The sequence below is a fragment of the Lissotriton vulgaris genome, chromosome 12 (assembly GCF_964263255.1).
Source record: "Lissotriton vulgaris chromosome 12, aLisVul1.2, whole genome shotgun sequence".
Classification (NCBI taxonomy): domain Eukaryota; kingdom Metazoa; phylum Chordata; class Amphibia; order Caudata; family Salamandridae; genus Lissotriton; species Lissotriton vulgaris.
In genome coordinates, this window is record NC_141700.1 from 440,281,204 (window position 1) to 440,302,671 (window position 21,468).

At 49.9% G+C, this 21,468-nt stretch overlaps 2 protein-coding genes across 2 annotated transcripts in view; one reads left to right on the forward strand and one right to left on the reverse strand.

Annotated features, from left to right (window-relative positions):
* The window catches only part of LOC147674136 (inactive hydroxysteroid dehydrogenase-like protein 1), a 522,374-nt gene that overhangs the window by 430,951 nt on the left and 69,955 nt on the right, over positions 1-21,468 (forward strand). The window lies entirely within an intron of this gene.
* Positions 9,035-19,270, reverse strand: LOC147674137 (uncharacterized). The gene is made up of 2 exons (XM_086946469.1): positions 18,949-19,270; positions 9,035-9,654 (listed from the first exon to the last, which is right to left on the reverse strand). Exons 1-2 carry the CDS (start codon positions 19,268-19,270, stop codon positions 9,035-9,037), a joined length of 942 nt encoding a protein of 313 aa, XP_086802595.1.

Sequence of the window (21,468 nt, forward strand, 5' to 3'; positions counted from 1 at the left end):
CTGTGTCTTTGACAGGGAATTTTTTACAGTCTTTGCCTCTGTGTTCTAACACAGACCTCTCTGCGTATGACACTCTTTCTTTGTTTGACAGCTCCATACTGCACCATGATTTGCCTCTCGATTTTGGGACTCTGCTTTCTCAACTGGGCTATTGAAAATGCCATTTATTGTGATATTGAAATGACTTTTGCATTTCCTAACTTGGACACCATTTGGATTGGCAATCGAGGTATGAAGTGGCATACATTACTAATAATCGTTGAAAGCATTTTGGCATGTGTGCACCCAGACTTGAAGATAGTGAACTGTGGTGGCAATGACCTAGGCACAATCACATGGGCTGTGCTTGAAATCTAAATGAAGGAGACCTTTTCCCAATGGATGTCTCTCTTTCCTCCCTGCTTCTGTTTATTCTGATATATGTCAAAGGCAAAAATAGCAGTGGTCAAAATACTTTTGTTCTAAGATTGACAAGTCCTAGAATCATATTAATAAAACAACTTCTGCGTTTCTTTGTGACCATGGCATGGGATCTTTATATCATAACAACCGTTTTGATATGCCAGTTGTCAATAGACGAGATGGAGCGCACTTAAATGCAAAAGGGAATAGGACCTTCCTTAATAACATCAAGGAATGCAACAAATTCTATGTGTAACTGAACATTACACACTATAAACACCTAGGCTCTTGTCAGAGCCCCCTATTGCAACATTATCTGATTCTTTCATGTTATAATTCCCTTTTATTTTACTATACTGACACATGCGAGAGTCTCTTGAGAGCAGGAGCACCCATACACCTGCCTCCACCCGTGTATTTGTCCAACTCTCGCAAGTTCAAACACTTGTCATATATCTCGTGGATAACAGCCATGTATTCTCGGGTGTGGGTAGTAAACTGTTCAAACACATGAGCCTCTACTCTGAGACCTCTTTTCTCAGACAGATTTTCTCTACCCCACCCTACTTGTTTAAGATCCAGCGAGATCGTACATTTTTTGGGGGGATAAACTCTCTTTGATTACACTTCTTATACTTTATAGTTCCCACTACTAGGTTATGGGGAGAAAGTGGTCTTTCCACTCACAGCTTTCCAGAGTATAACAGGAGGTTATAGTAAGGTGTAATGAGAGACTAGCCTCTCTGCAGATACCTACCTTCAGGGTGACCAGTATGCATAGTAGTGTGTGGGAGGAACTGATCTCTCAGATGATGGGTGACCACAGTAGGGTGTATGAAAAGATTGGCCTTTCTGCTTGGATCTCTCTCTTGAAAGACGGGTGTGTGTAGAAGGGTACATGGGAGGGACTGGCCTCTCCTTTCAGACCTCTCTCTCAGATAACGGGTGTGGATAGTAGGGTGTGGGGAAGGACTGGCCTCTCCTTTCAGATATGTCTCTCTTATGAGGGCTGTGCGTAGTATGGTGAGTGGATTGACTGGCCTCCTATTGACAGGTGTGCACAGTCGGTGTGGGGAGGGACTGGCCTCATCTTTCAGACCCCTCTCTCAGATTATGATTATGCATAATACGGTGTGTGGATTGACTAGCTTCTCCTTCCAGACCTCTCTCTCAGAAGACTGGTGTGCACAGTCGTGTATATGGATGGACTGGCCTCTCCTTTCAGACCTCTCTCTCAGATGACGGGTGTGAGTGGCACAGTGTGTGGGTGAACTGGCCTCTCTTTTCAAATCTCTCCCTCAGATGACAGGTGTGAATAGTGGGATGCGTTCTCACACCAATGGGCATACATAGTAGTGTATTCATAGATCACCTACTTCTTCCTACTGTTCATGATTCTGCGAGAGTCTCGTGAGATCGCATCTTTTTTAGATAAGAAATAACCTTCTACTCATCACAGTATTCATCTCCTACACACTTCCTCTCAAAAAACAAGGACCACAATATGCATTCCTACTAGTATAGTGCATTGAAGAGTCATCTACTCCTTTTTACTATTCACGATCCTGCAAGAGTCCAGCAAGATTGTAAAAAATAATTAAAAACAATATACATTTATTTTCTTTACAGGAATGATCCCCTATACACCTCCTCTCTTAATCTTGGGGGGCTGCCTACCTTTCTCCTGCTCCCTTATATATATTTTATAAATATATTTTTTACTTCATTAGCACAACACAGAGAACAGTAATGGTGGGCCTTTCTTTAAAAAGAAAGTCCAACTGGCAGGCAATCAGACTCCCTTGCTCTCATGGATGAGAGAGTATCAAGGCTTATGGGAAAAACAGACCTCTTGACCAATCACATGGATCCATTTCTGATTTTGCACTCTCGTGATTTGCTTGTGACACTCACACAAGCCCAACTGTGTAAATCGACAATTATTTTTGACCCTTTATTTCCCAAAACTACAGAACAGATTTACACCAACTCACAGAACACACAATCTGCAACCAAGATCTAGCTTCCAGACAAATTTGGTGTAAATCCTTTCAGCAGTTTTTGCAATAATCTGTCTATAGGAAATGCATGGAGATTTTATGTTTTGGGACTCTACTTTTTACTTGGCCCGCTAGATGGATCATCTCGCAACTTTCCAGGAAGGAGGAGCTGAGGTGGATAAACTTTTTTGGGAGAACATTTCGTGAAGATTTGTCAAACGTGGCCAAAGTTATTAGCAAACCACAAAACGCTCAGTCTATGGAAAAGCAGACCTAACTATAACTACCTAGTGGCGACCTCTATTCTTTAGTTATAGCTAATCAAAGTTTCCATATTAGGAGTATTTCTTGTTATGCTAAGATCTTTGGCGCCCTTCACTGAATCTGCACATACTTTTCCAAAAAAAGGTTTGCTCACCTGAGCTCATTTTTGGAAAGCTCCAGAGTAATGCGTTAAGCGGAGGCCAAGAAAAATGGGGACCCAAAATGTACAAGCAAGCGTACCACTGTCCTGACAAAAAGAAAGTACATTTGAGGGGAATGGGGGGGCATTAGTTTGAGTGCAGGGCCTGCCTTCCATTTAACATGTCATGAGGAATGTAACATTTGAGGGGATAAGCAGTGCATGGAGGAGAAATAAGTTCTAGTTAGCTCAGTAATCTATTAATGGTAAATTCTAGAGGTTTTTTCTTTTTTTCACGTTCATTTTTGTGGTATTTCAATACTTAATTATAACATCACTTTACTATTGCTTTTTCTAGTGAGTCGCTAGTTTATTTTTTAATCTTTGTTTTTTTTAGTGGATATGTTATATATTCAAAACTAACCAACACAGTCAAACTGTACATATGGTGACCAATTAAAACTGAAAAACCACAAAAATGTGCATGCTGTGGTTAGAAGCACAATCCATAACTCGTATATAAGCCATGCAAACTAGCACATCAGATGCAATGGAAATAATTTTACAGCCGGTAGAGGTCCTGTTTTGCTTCCAGTACATGGGACTGGGGGCCTGTAGGTTCACCCTGCCCCCTTACTCCATTTTTAGGTTTTGACTACCAGTCACAGCGAGCTGTCTGGTTGCGAAAGACCTATTGTTGAATTACGGTGGGCTTGACCATTGGAACTTACCATTTGTTGACTTTACTGTCACTCTCATTTGATTGCATTTGATTCAGAAGCTTGCTTTCCTCCTCTTGTGTTTGCCCATCCCTTGGAGCATAGCCTTTTTATGATCCTTTTAATTGGCTGACTTATATCCTACCACTGCACCCATTTAGTGAACCACTTTTTCTTTTTCATTCAGCAGTCCATGAGAGTCCATGTGTTTTCTAGCTCTCTAAAAAGCACACTAGATGAATGGTGTGCCTTTATTTTTTAAGTGGTTTTGTAAATCTGCTGAGGTTCAATGGTGTAGATGTCTCTAGATTTTAACCTCTTTGTGTCCATCATGAGCATAATTCTAAATGCTATGGGGCAAAGAATCCTATGGGAATTAAAAAGAGAAATGGATCTTCAGGGACCTCATCTTTTTATTGGCCCCTGCTTGAAGGATCTGCAATATACTTGCCATGAAGAACTCAAAGTGGATGTTCTTTTTTTTTTTAATAATGTTTATTGGATTTTGCAACTTACAACACTTTGGCAGGTATTTCCGCCAAACATAAATCATTACCCAAAAATCGCCCACCCAACCCTCCCTCCTCCCTCAGGTCAAGCCGCAGTGTATCTATGACAAAAGCATATCACATAGGCATAACCAAGATATATTCATTTAATTTACTCATCAAAATGGTCATCTGAGGTTAGGAGGCTCAGGAATCACGATCTTGTTGGGCATGTGGGGCCTCTATTGACCTTGTTAAGATACAAAAGGTCCCGGTTCCATAGTATCACCAACTTTTCCACCTCTTCTTTCAAATCGTAGGATATCTTCTCTTTGGCAATCAGTTCCCACAGGTTCTGCAAGTAGAATTCTTTTGTAGGTGTTACACGTTTACCCTACAGACCCAGTATTGTATGTTTTGATGAAAGAAGGAGATGTGATATCTTCCTACGCCCTGTGAAGTATAGTGGGTATATGCCATCTACAGGGATGCCCAGTATAACAAAAAATATTTTGTCTGTCAGATCTATTCCTTCAATTTCTTTTATAACTGAAGGAATCACAGACCAAAAATTCTCAAGGTTAGTGCATGACCATAAAAGATGGAGGATAGTGCCGTACCTTCACAGGCCTCCAGCACACATCAGAGTATCTCGGGATCATGACATGCATTCTGGCTGGGGCCACCCATATACTAACTCATATAGGGTCTTTCCGTTCCTATTTATGGTATACATAATTTGCGCTGTGGAAGAAAACAACGTCCTATTGTTTCTGATGCAAGTGTGTCTCTTAGCCTTTCTTCCCAGCTAATTTGATATGAGTATTTGTGTTTGGGACTCGGGGGTCTCTCATTAAGTAAAATGTATAACCTTGAGATCAAACGTTGTGGTGTTTGAAGTCTTTGAAGAAATGTTACAAATGTATTTTAGGGTCTAATTTCTGATTACCAATACCGCTGTGAAAGGCCCAATGACAGAGTTGGAGATAGTTTATTGTTCTCTTTCCATGATCCGATAAATGGTCTGAAAGTCTTTGAAAGGTCTGATAATGCGATTAGTGTAGAGCTTTCAAAGGAAATAGCACCCTCCATTTGTCCAATCCCAGAAGCAGTGTTTATCCAGCCCCAGGGTAAAATCAGAGTTGCTCACTACTGGTGTTTCGGGGGATTGGGTTTGTAGTGCAGCTCCTGTGTCTAGTCAGATAATCCCAAGTGGCTAGGGAAACTCTAAATATAGGTGAAATATATAGATTGCAGCATCGTTGGTGTTTAGGGAACCATATTTTTTCTGTTAAAGGGCTATGTTTGGAGCATAAATTGATGCATCTAATCCCATCGGCCAGTTACTACCAGCCATCTGCCCTGTTTGTCAGCTTTCATCATGAGCTCCGTAAACCGAAGCTCGTCTCTCATCAGTATGGCCACTTCATCAGTTTTAGTCAGGGCTGCGACGTGGTATTGGGCTGGGAAAAAAATCTAGAGCCCAGACAACGTTGGTCTCGCTTTAATAGGTGTGTCACCTGCAAAAGACTCCTGAGCACCGCAGTTGCCCCAGTATGCTGAGACATTTGGCATTGCTGTTCAGTCACCTCACATTGTATGTGAGAACTTTAAGTGATGCACAAGTGATCATAGCATGATTTGGTATGGAACAGCAGGAAAAGGCCACGGAATGCACGAATCTACTGCTTTCCGAGTTTAACTATGTTCATGCGGTGTGCAGAGTCTTGTACAGTTACCCACTCCCTGCTTCATATACCAAATACAAACATACATAATCAAAAACCTGAAATCAAAGAAACCTGTAGAACAAGATTGAATCCAACACACCGTGAATATGATGCGGCCCTCATATTTTGGCATCAGTCTCCGTAAGTTCTCACATCCGTATGACAATCTAAGGGGAATACAACACTGTTTCTCGCCTGAGGGCCCTTGGCCTCCTGGGCACAGATGATGCTAGTAGACTTGGGAGATCCCATACTGAAGAAGAAAGGGGAACAAATCGAAACAAGAATGTTCTAAGGGCACATATTTGTGGGGGGCATTAAGAGGGAATCTCCTTCTCTGTGGTTGATTGGTGTAAATGCATCTGAATGCTCTTGCTGCATGCCACAATTTCATTAAGATCACGCTTCAGGGTATGCTTCTTATAAATGACTGTGGTCCATCAGCCTCTCCTGCCATGCCTATCAGGATTCTGCACCAGTTCAGCATCCTTGTCTGGGAGCCACAGTGTTCTACAAGCTACTTCTCGGATGCTACAGAGAACTGCTTATCCTTCCACTTGAAGATAAACTGAAATGGATAACCCAATCTATAGCTAATGTGCTTGGAGAGCAAAAAATCCAGCACAGGTTTGAAAGTGTTACATTTGGCTAGTGTGACTGGGGAGAGATCTCGGAATAAAAGAATGGCAGCCCCATTAAAGGAGATTGGGCCACCAGCGGCCGCGCATCCTCATGACATCCTTGTCCTCAAAGAGGTAAACCCTAGTTAGCACATGCGGCAGGGTGCCTCGAGGGGTGTGCTGGTAAAATACCCTGTGTGTTCTATTGAAAGGGATACGGGGTCCCTCGCGGAATCCAGGATGGCCTTGAGAAGGTGTTGCACATATGTCGGGAGGTCATCTTGCGTGATCTCTGCTGGGATAGCCCTGATATGAATATTATTTCAGCAGGACCTATTATGTGCTCCTCCATCATCAGCATACAGTGTTGTAGTTTTTCACAATCATCAATTTGCTCATGTATGCTTGTCTCCATGTCATTAACTCTATTACCCAAGTCTGACATGTCTTGCTTCACCGCAAACACAAGAAGATGATAGATAGAGTGCAGAAACTTTTCAGACACTCACCCCCAGTCACAGATCTGGATTGAATCCATCATGGTTCTTTAGCTCACTTCGCCACCCATGTTGAGACTCAGGCATATGCAAATCAGACTTGACCCTGTATCTCATGAGTACAGTCCAGCCAGAACTGCCAAGCCAAGTCTTTCCAGGATTTGGAAACAAGCCTCCTGGGACCGGTTTTGGGGTAACACCCTTCATCAGCCAAGCTAGCTTGAGTCCAGTGGCAAAGTGAGCAAGGGACCCACGTCTGTACATACCCTGCCAACTTAGGGCAAACAAAAAAAACACAAGGAGATGATGGATAGAGTGCTAAAACGTTTCAGTGCTCCGCCCATCACGTGAAAAGCACTTCGAAATAAAGCCCTGCATAGCAGTGCAAACCTAGGACACGCAGAGGTTTCAGACTCCTACATTCTTGGCTCTAACCTCCTTGCGGTGATCACAAATAAGTGTGCAACAGTTTACTTATTTGATGGCAACTCATGTGAGCTTGACAGTTTCACATTGAGACTTGCAAATTTTACAAAGGTCAGCTCCTTAGCTGTGAACTTCTGGTAGAAAAAAGTCTGAGCCAGCCTGGGTCCGATTCAATGTAGTTATCTTTAGCTTGGCTTCCTGCCAAAAAGTCATGATCCATGAGCAAGCATAACACCGAAACCTACCGAAACCTACCGACAACTACATGAGACACTGAGTTTCAGACCAGTGGATTCCAGATCTCAAGACACAGGTGGAGTCAGTGCGGTAGTAGAAGTGTGTTTAGGTGAACGACTGTGGGCTCAAAGCCAGATCTTGATGAACTCGTCACATCTTGCGTGGCCACATGGCAGCACTGACTGGGTTACTGTTTGAATTGTAATTACAATACTGCCATAGGGCGATAACAAGCACATACACGATACCGCAGCCTTACGAAAGAAAGCTTTTCAAAATGCTTCGAAAACACACGCTTGTCATTGAAAGCTTCCTTCTCCTTTATCTTGTGTCACTTCCGCCAGTCCCGATCTTGGTGAGTCTGCTCTTCTTGGTTAGTCTTTGCTATGCGACTTTTTTTTGGGGCACACCAGTAGGTGAGGGGGGGGGGTGGGAAGCAGAGACACTGACAACCAAAAGTATGTGATAAAGGCCGCCTTATTGGAATCAGGTGCACATATAACACATCCCCCTTGGCCTGTGCCGAACAAAACTACTGCTCACTAAATAACAAACTGCCTGACAGCCCCCCACCCCCACCCCTAAATGTAAACCCGAACATTGCAACAGTAATACAACAAACATCCGCTCATCAACCTGCCCCTACTAAATGCCCCTAATGACCTCCATGACCCCACCCCCGCTACCATACAGTCCCAGGCCTCCAGCAACACCACCCTATCACCTTAGGACAGCGCCCCAACAACGCACCTGTTCCAGCGACAAAACACAACTGCAACCCTAAACCAGTGCACCGTCAACCAACAAAACCCCTTGAAACCCTGTCCCAGACCCCCCCCAGACAAGGGAAAAACCCCGGGACCAGCAATAAACCCATCTAAAGGGAGGGTGGGAGGGCCACAAAAAATGCCTGTGACCTGGCTGCTGTGTCACCGCACCACAAACAGTGTGCGGTGACACAAAATGGCCGGTTTTAAACCACCCAAGCCCAAAAGAAGCCCAAAAACCGCCCAACCAGCCCAACCAGCCCAAAGAGCGCCGCTACGGCGAGCCCCTTGTGTCATGCTTCCTCCCCCCCCCTCCCCTGGTGCCCCAAACATCCCCGGGGGGGCGAGCCTCCCGTTGGTCGGCCACCCCCCAAATCCCCATTGGGGCACACCAGTAGGTGAGGGGGGGGTGGGAAGCAGAGACACTGACAACCAAAAGTATGTGATAAAGGCCGCTTTATTGGAATCAGGTGCACATATAACACATCCCCCATTGGCCTGTGCAGAACAAAACTACTGCTCACTAAATAACAAACTGCCTGACAGCCCCCCACCCCTAAATGTAAACCCGAACATTGCAACAGTAATACAACAAACATCCGCTCATCAACCTGACTCTACTAAATGCCCCTAATGACCTCCATGACCCCACCTTCGCTACCATACAGTCCCAGGCCTCCAGCAACACCACCCTATCACCTTAGGACAGCGCCACTCGAAAGTCGTTTACGACTTTCGACCCCCCCTAGGACTCCTGCCTCCTGGGATACCTGACCACCCCCAGGGCCCCATCTAAAGCCTCCTTCAGCTGCACTACATACAGCTCCATGCCATACCTGGACAGGTGAACCCCATCCTCCCGGAAAGAATATTTCGCACCATAGCGCAACTCCGGGTGCTCCATCCTCCCCACCCCCTCCCTGGCACAGAATTCACGCATCTCGCAGTTGATCTTCCTACGTGCCCTATCTATGGCCCCTGGGCGCTCAGCTCCCCTCCACACCCGCCTGGGAATAAACTCAGACCATATGACATGGCAGCCCGCCCATTGCCTCTTGATTTCCCTCAGGTCCTGCTTCATTTGTTTGAGTAGTGCCAACCCCTTGCACTGCACCAAATCGTTCTCGCCCAGGTGAATCACCACCACATCCGGGCACACCCCCCCTCTCACCAGTGTGTTCAACAACAGCAATAACTCATGCCAACGCCTACCCCCTTTCCCCCTCCAATGACATCTGTACAACCCCGCATCCAATCCCAAATTGAGCGCCTGATGCCTGTCCCACTCCGCTTGTTCTGCCCTCTTGACGAACAAATGACCCACAATATACAAATTCAGGACAGCCACATCCGGCCCGCCACAGCACCTGCAAAGACACATATATGAAAATCGGGAATCACTGCGACAACGCACCATCCGCCTCCCTCAACCGCACATACGTCCTGTAACAGTCCGACTTCCACCTACCCAGCCTCTGTATCTCTTCCTTACCCAACCCCTCTGTGCCGCCTGCGTCGCCGCCCCGATCCAAAAAGAATGCGTCCCGAACGCCAGGGGATCCTCCCCCATGAACCGCAGGGCACGCCGCAGAACCCACAACGCTTGCGACGCCGTCACTCCGCCCCCCCCACCCCGACCAAAAACCTCCCCCTCCTTCTCGCCACCTTCAGCCCTCAACCTTCTGCCCCACACTGCCGGGCACACCCCCTCCCTGTCGCCCGGCCCCAGCACCACCCAAGTGCCAACCCCCCGCTGGTCCGTCTTTGAGCGTCTCAAACACACCGCCACCTCCTGGGCCCGAACCTCCACGTCCCCCCACAACACCCCCCGCCTCCCCTTCGCGCCCAGCAACTCCGACACTCGAAACGCCCCAAAGAAAAGCCATGACATCAAGGTAGAGAAACGCACCGTCTCGCCTACATCCCTGCACACCTCTGGAAGCGCGCCAATCACTCCTGCCAACAAGTCCACCGTGATGGGACGGCGCAGCCGCACCTTCGCCCCCTTCTCCCTCGCCCACCCCTCCAACAGCCTGGTTTCCAGCTCCCCTGCCGACGGAGGGTAACCCCACCACATCTTCCCCATGAACGCCACCGCCGACATCTTGCCCGCAATCGACACCCGCAACAAGCCCCTGTCCATGAGCGCCAGCATGAATCTTACCACCTGTTCCTCGCGCTGCCACCTGTCCCCGCTCCGCACTGCACCTGACTGCAGGAATTCCTCCCACGCTAGCTCATACGCCTTCCACGTAGACACTGCCACCGACGTCTTCACCAACTGAACGACCCGGCCTCGCCCACCGACCACAGTTCCTCCGGCACCGGCGTCTTGACTTCCTCCGCCGCCGTGGCTAGCCCATGGAACCTCTCCCACTGTGAACGAGACAAGGCATCAGGAATGTCATTGTCCACTCCGGGAACGTGGCGCGCTTGAAACAGTATGTCATTCTCCAAGCAGTGGCGGCTGGTGAGATTTGAAAGTGGTGGGGCTGGAAATATTTGGCGTATAATGGCGTGCGAGCGAGCGCAGCGAGCGAGCCCGAACCACCTAAGGAGGGTTCGGGGGGGTTCTCCCCCCGAAAAATTTTGAAAAATTAGCAGCCAAATGGTGGATTTTCAAGACTTTCGGAAGCCATTGTGCTCAACAGAAACAGGCCACTGCCTCCCCTAAAACTATCATCAGTTACAAGGCCTCATGAATAAACCATTCTAAATTGCAATAAACCACAATTAATTTTAACAATGTTGCATAAATAGGTTGGATCTGGCTACTTGAGATAAAATGGCATTCAAGGTAGCCCATCAGAGTAAAATGCCTACTTTTTCCACATATAATTGAATCACATATTGGTTAGTGTTCATTTTTTGGAACTCAGTAGCATGCATAAAGGCACCATGTATAAACAAAAAACACATAAGCATACAGAGATAAAATATATACATGCATGCAACAAATGTTTCCCCTACCTGTGCTTGTCTGTTTCCTTTATGAATCATAGTTGGAAGAAGGGATGCTACTGTAATTGACAATCACAGTATCTGGGATAAAGTTAAACCTACAGCAATATACTCGGCCACATTAATTACAAGCCAGACTGCGCCAACAAGGCCCCAAGAGAGGCCTGGGCTGTCAGATGCATTAACGCTTACACGTGCCCAGCCCAGTACCTCACGAACCAGATCCAAAACAGGTTATTAGAAAGCTTTTACAACGTGTCAGAGAATTATTCAGCAGCAGCTGAGGTGGTGGTTTTTCAGGCGCCTCATTAAAAATGCTTTCCTTTTAACAGTGTATAAAATCAAGTATGCATTATATTTCTCACGTTTCACTACATTTCTACTAAATAATAATAATTAAGAACAAGCAATGGCATAGCCAAGAGGTCTCGCCTTTGGGACCATATATAAGTGTTTAGCCATGCAACAGTTGATGTTGTTGCACCAGGGATATTGTGCTGGATAACTAAACACTTATAAAGTCCCAAAGGTGAGACCTATTGGCTATGCCAATGCTTGTGTGTAATGTCTTTGTTGTTGTTTAGATACATAAACAGCAAACACATTCATGTTGCACTATAAGCATACCAAGAAGAATATACAGACAAAATGTAGAGAGATATGCAGTGAGACAATACACAAATGGCAACATGCAAACACAGGTGGTTGTCAATGGATGCTTTGATGGCTGTTAAGAGGAATACATAGTTAAAGAGACTGTTGGATGACTGTATGTGCATATTATGGTGGATCGGTGTTAATCACATAAGTAGCTTGATGCACATGCGAACATATGGGTGAACAGCCGGGTGTTAGAGGATGGATCAATGCGCAGCTAAGAGTGGATGGATATGTGCTTGGTTGAAGGTGGTTCAGGAATGAATAGGTATGGGTGGATATACAACATTACGCAGATCCATGTGGATAACTGAGCAGGATAAGTGTGCGTTCAAGGGTGTTGGGCCAAAGATTAAGTGAGTGCATAGCTGGGGGCATGGGTAGGGGTAGGATGTGTGGATGTAATTGCATAGGTGAATGGAGGAATGCATAAGAGTGGGAGTGGATGCCTCCAACATCATTTAAATTAAAAGAGTCAAAAGAGTCATGGTTTGCTTGTGACATTCTAAACATAAAAAATTGGGACCCATAGAGGATTAGTGTTGAATTAGTAAAGTATATGAAACATGCAAGTACATTTTAAGTAGTGGATAGGTTAGTCAGTTATTTGGATTTGGAATGATAGCACGCAGAAGGATAGAGGAGGAAAAAAGGTTTGTATTTAGAGCACAGGATCACAAAATGGGAACTCTCTTAAAATCATGTAAGTGTGCAATAAGTGGTCTTGAAACAGGCACAAAAATGAAATAGCAATTGATTCAAAAATATGGTAAGAGGGTATGCGTGCTGGAAGGGATTCGTGATAAAGGACATTTATCCACGATCGTGCTGGCAGGATGGTGTTTTATTCACATCATTTGAACACTTACAGCAATGTGCAAGAAATGTTTACTCAGTCACCTGGCTGTCATTGGGTATGTGTCACCGCTATACAGGTATTAACGTCGTATGCTGAGTACAGTAATGAGGACTTCTAGTCTGCATATTTAAATGAAATCACTGTGAAGGCAGCTGAAATCTGCAAAAGGTGCTTTTTCAGTGACACTCTTTATACAAAACCCTTAATTAATCTTGAGAGATCACCACCAGTACTACACAACATAACACCCATTTGTGTCGTTCAGGAACAGTTAAAGCATGTCTGGAGTCCTATAAGTTATTTTTTCAAGCATTGCAATCTGTATCCATTTTACCTTTATCTTTCATTGACATCTTTATATTTTTTAGTTGACAAATATGTAATATCTAATGTTTTTCACAGTGATGCTTCAGCTGGTTTTGCAGCCATTGTACTGTAATTACCGAGGGCCCGGCTCGTAGTTAAGTGAGTGAAGCATGTTGTCCGACTCATTAGAAGTAAAGGCAACAGTACCCCTACTGAGATTCAAACAGTTTACACATAAACCCTCAAGAAATGTGCATTACTGGGACAGATAGCCACACATATATGCTAATGCATACATACACGTGCTCACCATGTGCATTAAGTGCGACAACATGTGGTTAAATACTCATAGCTGCCAAGGTTTCAGATTGCCATGTGTGACATTTTCATAATTTCTGTGAAATAATTATGAGTGACATTTCAACAACTATGAGTGACACTTTCTCACGAGCTAAAACCAGCCAAGTCTGCCCTGAGATCCCTGCGCCCGGTGTTGTGCTACTAGTGGCTGGGTGTCAGCAAGGCAGACGCACAACAGCTATGTCCTCCCTGCCCTGGCTGCCAGCCTTACCTGGCTGCCCTCACCCCTACCCCCGCACAAGGTCCTACGCATTTGGTGTTGAAGAATGCACCATGTGTATGTTCAGCCCTGCAGTTGTCTGGCTACCCCAGGCAGATTATGTGCCCCCTCCATGGCAACTAAAAATCCTACCGAACTTGGCAGCCAAGAAATGGGAATGCAGCACTCCCGCTGGGAAGCTATTTTTGAACAAGTGTGTCACCTTAACATTTTAAAACAATGTTCAGGCCAGGGTGCACAATACGAGCCAAGCATGAAATCCTGGAGGCATTTTTTGAAGGCCATTAGTTCCCATGAACGGAGTATTATGCGTGGCTAGAAAAATACAATTGCAAAGCAATAGCACGTTAAAAAAATATATACATATCCACCATAGTAATGTGAAATCGAGTAGATAATGAAAGTTTACACGCCTCATGGCACAATGACACCCTAAGGATGAATGGTATTTAGAAGATCAGAGCATAACCTACCTGCCTCAGTTCGGAAATGTTGAGACTGTGGAATAACTATAACGAGCAGTGTATCTTTGAAGTTACTACCAGTCTCAGCATTTGCTTTATAGAACTGCAGGACCCGGACACTTAAAGCCCCTAATTAGACCACACTTTCAACAGCTTTATTTTTGTCAAAACAATGGGTTCATCAGCATCATCACAGCAGTTTTAAAAGCAGTGAGCACACGAAAAGAATTCCAGATTTCTTTTGTTCAAGGCAGGGTTGTTCTTAATTACATTTAATTTTCTATTAGATTTGCACCAGTAACAACCGCCGGCGCCGGGCCCTGCACCTTTCATCATCATTCATTGCATCTGACTTCTGACCAGCCTGAGCCTGAGCATTTCTTTCACCATTTCTCTCTAAAGAGCCGCGATCCTTGACCTTACACCTTCTTCAACACCATTTCTATGCACCTTTCTAAACTGTAGGCCCGGCCGAGACCTGAAGGAGTTTGCACTCGTCACACCCACGAGGTGGCCGGTGGGTCCCACTCCCAGTAATTACTAATTTCAGGACAGGCAAACACTGTCTATTCAGCCTCACGCACGCCAATGGCAAGTGATCCATAGAGGATTTAATGGGAAGAAGACATATTTATTAAGCTCTGCTTTCATTGCTCTTCGAACCGCAGATAATTTATCTGTGGTTCGAAGAGCAATGAAAGCAGAGCTTTGGCCCAAGACATTGACGGCGTTCGACCTTGAACTAGCTCTCAGACTGAATCAATGGGAGACTGCGTATTTTATTTTTCCAATGAATGGTGGGTGACGGGCGTAGTTGCATGATTGTCTGGATCCAGGCACAGTGAGCTTTTTCTGCAGAGAGGGAATTAACTTTCTAATTTTCGAGGTTCCTTGGGTGAAGGAGATTTTGGCAATGTAGAGGAGAGGGGTGTGAAGGCATTTCAAGATCGGGATTAAACTACAGATATCGTCTTGGCAGATGGTTGTCTCGAGGGAATTGTGACAAGAATGCATCATGTGCCATTTGCATGAGAAACACCATCTTAGTTAGCCAGGATGCAAATGCAATAAATGTTCGCTCTATCCAAACATAAGTCCAAAGGAGCACCGTGCTTGTTTCCATTGCACACCTAAACAAGACCTATTTACTCCCCCAATTTACACTGTGACTCATATGTATTTAAAATCTGTATGTCTGAACACTTTCAGTATGTGCATAACTTCACTCTCTTCCATTCTGCACTCGGACATTTCACAACCTAATAACAACTCTGAGTCTAAGTCAGGTGGGTTTGTGGTGCTTTGATTAGTTCAATCAAGTCAGTGCCACGTGTGGTGCTGTTGTGATTAATACAACGTCTGCATCATTCATTATAAACATTATACAACTACGCGTGTCGCTCTCTCATGTTACACAATACACACACAGCCTCATTTATAGTCGTCAGCCTGGGAAAGGGCCGTTCGGTCGCCCCGAGGTAGGATTTGACTGCACTGTAGTACATTTTTTTGTTTACTGGCAGCCAGGCAGCAAATGCAATCATGACAAGGGGGGAGGAGAGCGCCGGGGCATTAGAAGAAGACAGACAACATTCCTGGCTTAATTACACAGACTGGGATGCATTGCGATGTGCGCAAAATAAAGTAAAAACTTGTGGCCGCGTGGGGCCCTACCTGCCCGAGTTCACTTCAGTAACAGCACTTTCACAGTCGTCTCGGTGACCGGTCTGCCTAGCCTGCCTGCAACCAAAACGAATGGCTAGGCTGCTGCTGCAGGGCATGACCGGTAGAGTCGACTGCTTACCTTCAGAGGCTCCGGACCTTTAGTGTGAAAGCTAGCTGAAAAACACTGAAGTCCGTCACTCAGTGTAAAATGGCTGCTAGTCTCTTCTTCTCCTACTTGCGCGGCGGCGGGAAGAAGTCGGAGTCTGCGCAGATCCCAACTCGTCACACACAGGGTGGGTCTCACCACGCCCTGTAACGAGTTGGGAGGGGTGACACTCCGAATCCACAGGACAGCCAGCTCTCCTCCTCCTCCACCTGATTGACGTGGAGACGTTAGCAATCCCGGGCTTGTGTTAAAAACGCCCAGGGCTAACTTAATCTCCACGCCATCAGGGGGTGGAGACTGGGCTTCCATGCTGTATATTGCTGAGCTGATGACATCACAGCCTTCGGGGCTGTGAGGGTCTCAGCCGGCCGTGCAGCGCGGCGGTATTGGCAGTGGGGGGCAGGAGACTTAGTAGTGCCCCGTGTTCTTTGTGTTCGTTCTTTTTGATTTTTTTTAAATTAAAATGGACAATAATAAAGTTATGAAAATATAAAAACCACGTAAGAAACGTGATAAATTGCCTGGGGCTAAATTGCCTGGGGCGGAGCCCGAACGCCCATAAAGAGAAACCGCCACTGTCTCCAAGCACCGCAGGACAAACACCCGCATCAATTTCAGCACCTGCGGATCCCGAGCCGACTGCCTGTTCACTACCTGCACGACGGCCATGTTGTCCACGCGAAAAAGCACCCTCTTGTGTGCCAACGCCCCTGCCCACACCGTGACCGCCACCACCAAAGGGAACAACTCCAGGAACGCAATGCTCCTCCCGCCCGCCTGCCAATGGTCGGGCCACTGCTCCGCACACCATTTTCCCTCCCAGTACAGCCCGAAACCTCCGACGCCCGCCGCATCCGAGTACATGGTAACATCCCACTCCTCCGCCGGCGCCATCGGCACACCATTGAAACGCTCCAAGAACGCCCGCCACATGCGCAGGTCCTCCTTCATCCCCGCCGAGAGGCGCACATGGTGATGTGACAACGGCAAACCCGACAACGCCAAGCCCAGACGCCGGCAAAACGTTCGGCCCGCCCGCACCACGCGGCACGCAAAATTCAAATATCCCAACAACACCTGCACGTCCCGCACCGTCACCTCCCTCTTTGCCAACATTCCATCCACCAAGGCCAACATTGCCACCCTTTTGTCTTCCGGCAGGCGTGCTTCCATGGTGACTGAGTCGAGCTCGATACCGAGAAATGACAACACCGTACTGGGACCGCACGTCTTCTCTGGCGCCAAGGGAACCCCAAATTCCCCCATCAACCCGGCCAAACCATCCAGCAGCCGCTGACAGTCCGCAGCACCGGGCCGCCCCACCAGGAACAAATCATCCAGATAGTGCGTCACTGACTCCGAGCCTGTGCGCCTGGAAAAAACCCACTGAATGAATGAGCTGAACCGCTCAAACAGTGCGCATGAAATGGAACACCCCATCGGCAGCGCCTTATCCACAAAGATGAGACCTTGAAACTGGATCCCCAGCAACTGGTAATCCGCCGGGTGCACCGGAAGGATGCGGAAGGCCGACTTGATGTCGCATTTTGCCAGCAGCGCGCCCCGTCCCGCCGCCGCCACCAGACGTCGCGCCACGTCCACCGACGAGTAAGTCACAGACGCCAACTCCGCCGAAATGTACGCATTGACCGACTCCCCCTCCGGCCAGGACAAGTGCTGTATCAGTCGGAACTGCCCTTCCTCCTTCTTAGGCACCACCCCGATGGGGGAAATGATCAAACCTGGCAGCGGCGGCGCCGTGAAGGGGCCCGCCATCTGCCCCTCCCTGACCTCCTTGAACAGTTTCTCTCTCACCATGCCCTTGTGCGCGTTCACCGATTTTAGATTGTCCGCCCAGCGAGCAATCCGAGGGCCTTCGTACCCCAGCCGAAAACCCTCCCGGAAACCCCGGCGCAGCACTGCAGCATCCTCCGCCCGCGGGTACGCCGCCAACCAGGGCTCCATCCGCTCGATCCTAACCGGCGTACGAGCCTTTCCCCAGAGCTCCGGCTCCCCCCTCTACCCCCTCCCCTCCCCCCGCCCGGTCCCCCTCTGGCAAGTCCACCTCCCTGCGCGGGCAGCTGCCCTGGTGGGCCCCCGGGCCCCCAGCACCGCAGCGCCGGATGGTTCCGTCCACATGAAGAGCACTCGTGCCGGAAACGGCATGCCGCCCGCCCGCAGACTCCCCTATTAAAATCCCAGCAGGCCCCGACTGCGGCCTGGCTGCCAGAGGCTCCCTGTCCCACCCCCCCACGGGTGGGGCGCGCCGCAAAGGGAGGAGACGCCAGCGGCAAACCGCTGGCCGTGTAAATGGTGCGGCCAAACTTGGCCCCTCCCATCGTCTGCTGGTATAGATCCGAATCTAGCTCCCCCCACTGCGCCTCTGGGTCCCCCGCCATGCGCGCCCGAAACTCCTCATCGTAGTGCGACCAGGCGTACCCGCCGTAAGTCACCTGCGCCCTCCGCACCACGTCCATGTATTAAAACAGCGCGACGCACCTGTCCGGGAATTTCTCGCAATACACGCTCGCGTAAATGAGGAACGCTGCGGACCAATTGTCCAGCGTCAGGGGAACCTTAGGGCGCCTTGCCAACTCCTGCACCTCCTCCTTCGACCCCTCTTTTGATGTCAATTCCCTGTGTAGAAGCTTCAAAATATCTATGTATTCCCCCTTCCAAATCTTTTCCTTCGTCGCCGTGGAAAGGTGGGCCCCTAGCGGCTTGGTCAACCCCATGTACGGCAGCTTCCTCACCGGAATCACACAACTCTCCTTACTTCCCCCCGCCGCCTCCTTTCTGCCCGACGCCTTGTCACCCGCCGCCTCGGCCCCGCCACCCGCGCTTGGCGCAGCCCCGCCTGGCCCCGCGCCGTCCGTACCGACTCCCGCGTCCTGTACATACCGTCCCCGCACCAGCCGCCACCCATCCTCCCCATCGCCCCCCGACCCCACTGACACCTGCACACAACGCCTCTTAGCGCTCCCCGCGCCGTCACCTGTCTTACCTGGCGTCAAGGTCGGCGTTCTTGCTGGATCCCGCCGCCTAACCAGTTGAGCCGAGGGGGCCGTCACTCTGGGTGCTTCCTGCCTTGCTGGCACCTGAAATACACTTCCAACAACGTTACCAGCCCCCCCATCCTCCTGGATCTCACCCTCTTCCTCCGACTCACCATCCGCCGGCTCCACACTACCCCGGCCCCCCACCTGGGGTTCCAGCCGGCTCAGACCCGCTCTCTCACGACACACCCGCATCAAATCCATCAAGTCCACACTCTCCCTCCCATGCACCACACTCGCAGGCAACTCAGAGATAGTCGTGTCCATCCTTACTCCCCCACCCCCGGCGGCCGTAGAGACCCATCGGGGAGGGGCCTGCGGAGACGCGTCTCGCCTCCATTCACCAAGTCCCTGAGCCAGGTCCCTCGCTGGAGCTCGGCCGTCCGCACCAAACAGAGCCGGCCCATCCACTCGGTGGGTGGGAGCCCCATGCTGCTCCCCCGAGCGCCTTACCAACAGCTCCTGCCAAGGAAAAAAGGTGGAGTCCAGCATGCCAGGGTAAAAACAACCACCCTCGCCCCCCACGCGCCGCCCCCTCCGCCAAACCCCCACCCCATCGCCGCACCCCACCCCCACCCCGCCGAATGACCTCCACGCCACGACGGTACCCCCCCTCCCCCCAGCTCCCAACCCCCCTCCACCGCCCATTCCCCTGGACCGCCCCACCCCGCGGGACCCCAACTCGGCCCCACCCCCCCTCCTCGCCCCACCCCCCCTGCCTCACCCCAGGCCGCACCACTGCCCCCCACCCCCCCCCCAAAGCTCGCCTCATGCCCGCCCGGACCCCCTGCCCTTCTCCTTCCCCCCGACTCGCCCCCGCCACTCCCACCGACCCACCCCGACCCACCCCGCTCGCCCGTCGCGCCACCGCCTCCGCGCACTCCCCCCAGCGCTTCCGACCCACCCTGCCCCCCCACCCGGCCCGTCTCCACCCCCCGCCCCCGCTGCCCAGGCGACGCCCGCCCCCTCGCCCCTGCCCCCCCTTCCTCCGCCGTGGACCCACTCCAGTCCAGCTCCGTGTCCTCCCCCCCCCACCCAGCACCCCTTCATCCTCCAAATCCGTCTCGTCGATGAGCAGCGGCGAAACCGGCCCCCCCAGCCCTCCCGCCACCAACACCCCCTGCTCCCCGCTACCACTGGGACCCTCCCCCCCGGGGGCCCCTCCGCACTCTCATCCCCCTGCCCCCCCCCTCCATTGCCCCCACCCTCCCCAGGCAAAACTACCCGGTCCCCTCCCCCCTCGCCCACGCCCCCCAGGCCACCCGGCCCTGCCTCAACCACAGCCACGCTTCCCTCGCGGCCCCCACCCACCTCTCCCGCTCCCTCTCCCCCTGCCACAAATACCAAGGGCCTCTTCCGCCCCTTCTGCTTGGCCTTCTGAGCCCCCCCCTTCGCCTTGCCCGGGGCCTAGTCCGCCGCCCTCCCGCCCCCCCTCGCACCCCCGCCCCCCCTCCCGCCCCGCTGAGCCGCCCGTGATCTCGGCGGGTCGCACGCCGCCACAGCTGCCGCGGCGCCTATGGCTGCGCGCCGCGGCAGCCTTACCTTGAGGTCGGGCCTCACTATGTCCATGCGGCCCGCCTCCGTCAGAAGCCTCAGCGCCTCCAGCACACGCGGGTCCGAGTAGTCCGCCATCGCGACACAGCAACGCCCCCTACCGCTGACACAGCGCACCGACCAGCTCCCTGCCTGCACACCCTGCACGTCAGGCAAACGCTCGACAAACGGCTCGGAAACACCGCGCACCGCCGCCACAAAGCACCGCTAGGCCCCAAACCCTGCCACAAAAAATGCCTGTGACCTGGCTGCTGTGTCACCGCACCACAAACAGTGTGCGGTGACACAAAATGGCCAGTTTTAAACCACCCAAGCCCAAAAGAAGCCCAAAAACCGCCCAACCAGCCCAACCAGCCCAAAGAGCGCCGCTACGGCGAGCCCCTTGTGTCATGCTTCCTCCCCCCCCCCCCTCCCCTGGTGCCCCAAACATCCCCGGGGGGGCAAGCCTCCCGTTGGTCGGCCACCCCCCCAAATCCCCATTATGAAGTATTTTATTATTAAGTTTTATAAGCGAAGACATTAGCATTTCTGTTTGAAGGTTAGCCATTCGCAGTTTGTACAACAGTGTCTTCAGGCACTTCGACACATATGCTTACGTCCAAGGCGTGCACAGCTCTTTCTTATCACCACTTGAGGTCGGGCGGGCGGAAGTCTCAGGTCTTCTTTCAAGTCTCGGTGCCAGCCATGCTTCTTCAGAATGGAGGCAAAAATATCATGCAGCACACCCCTGATGCCCAAAAACACTGCAGGCTACAGTGGTTTTCAAGCCATGACGCACAGAGTACACATTTATGCCAATTCAGAATGGGACATTGCCAGTTTCATAATGCATTTTGATATGTAACACTTCATGCTGAAGAAACCAAATATTTCCAATACTCCTTCTCAGGGTTCTTACCAATAAGTAGTCC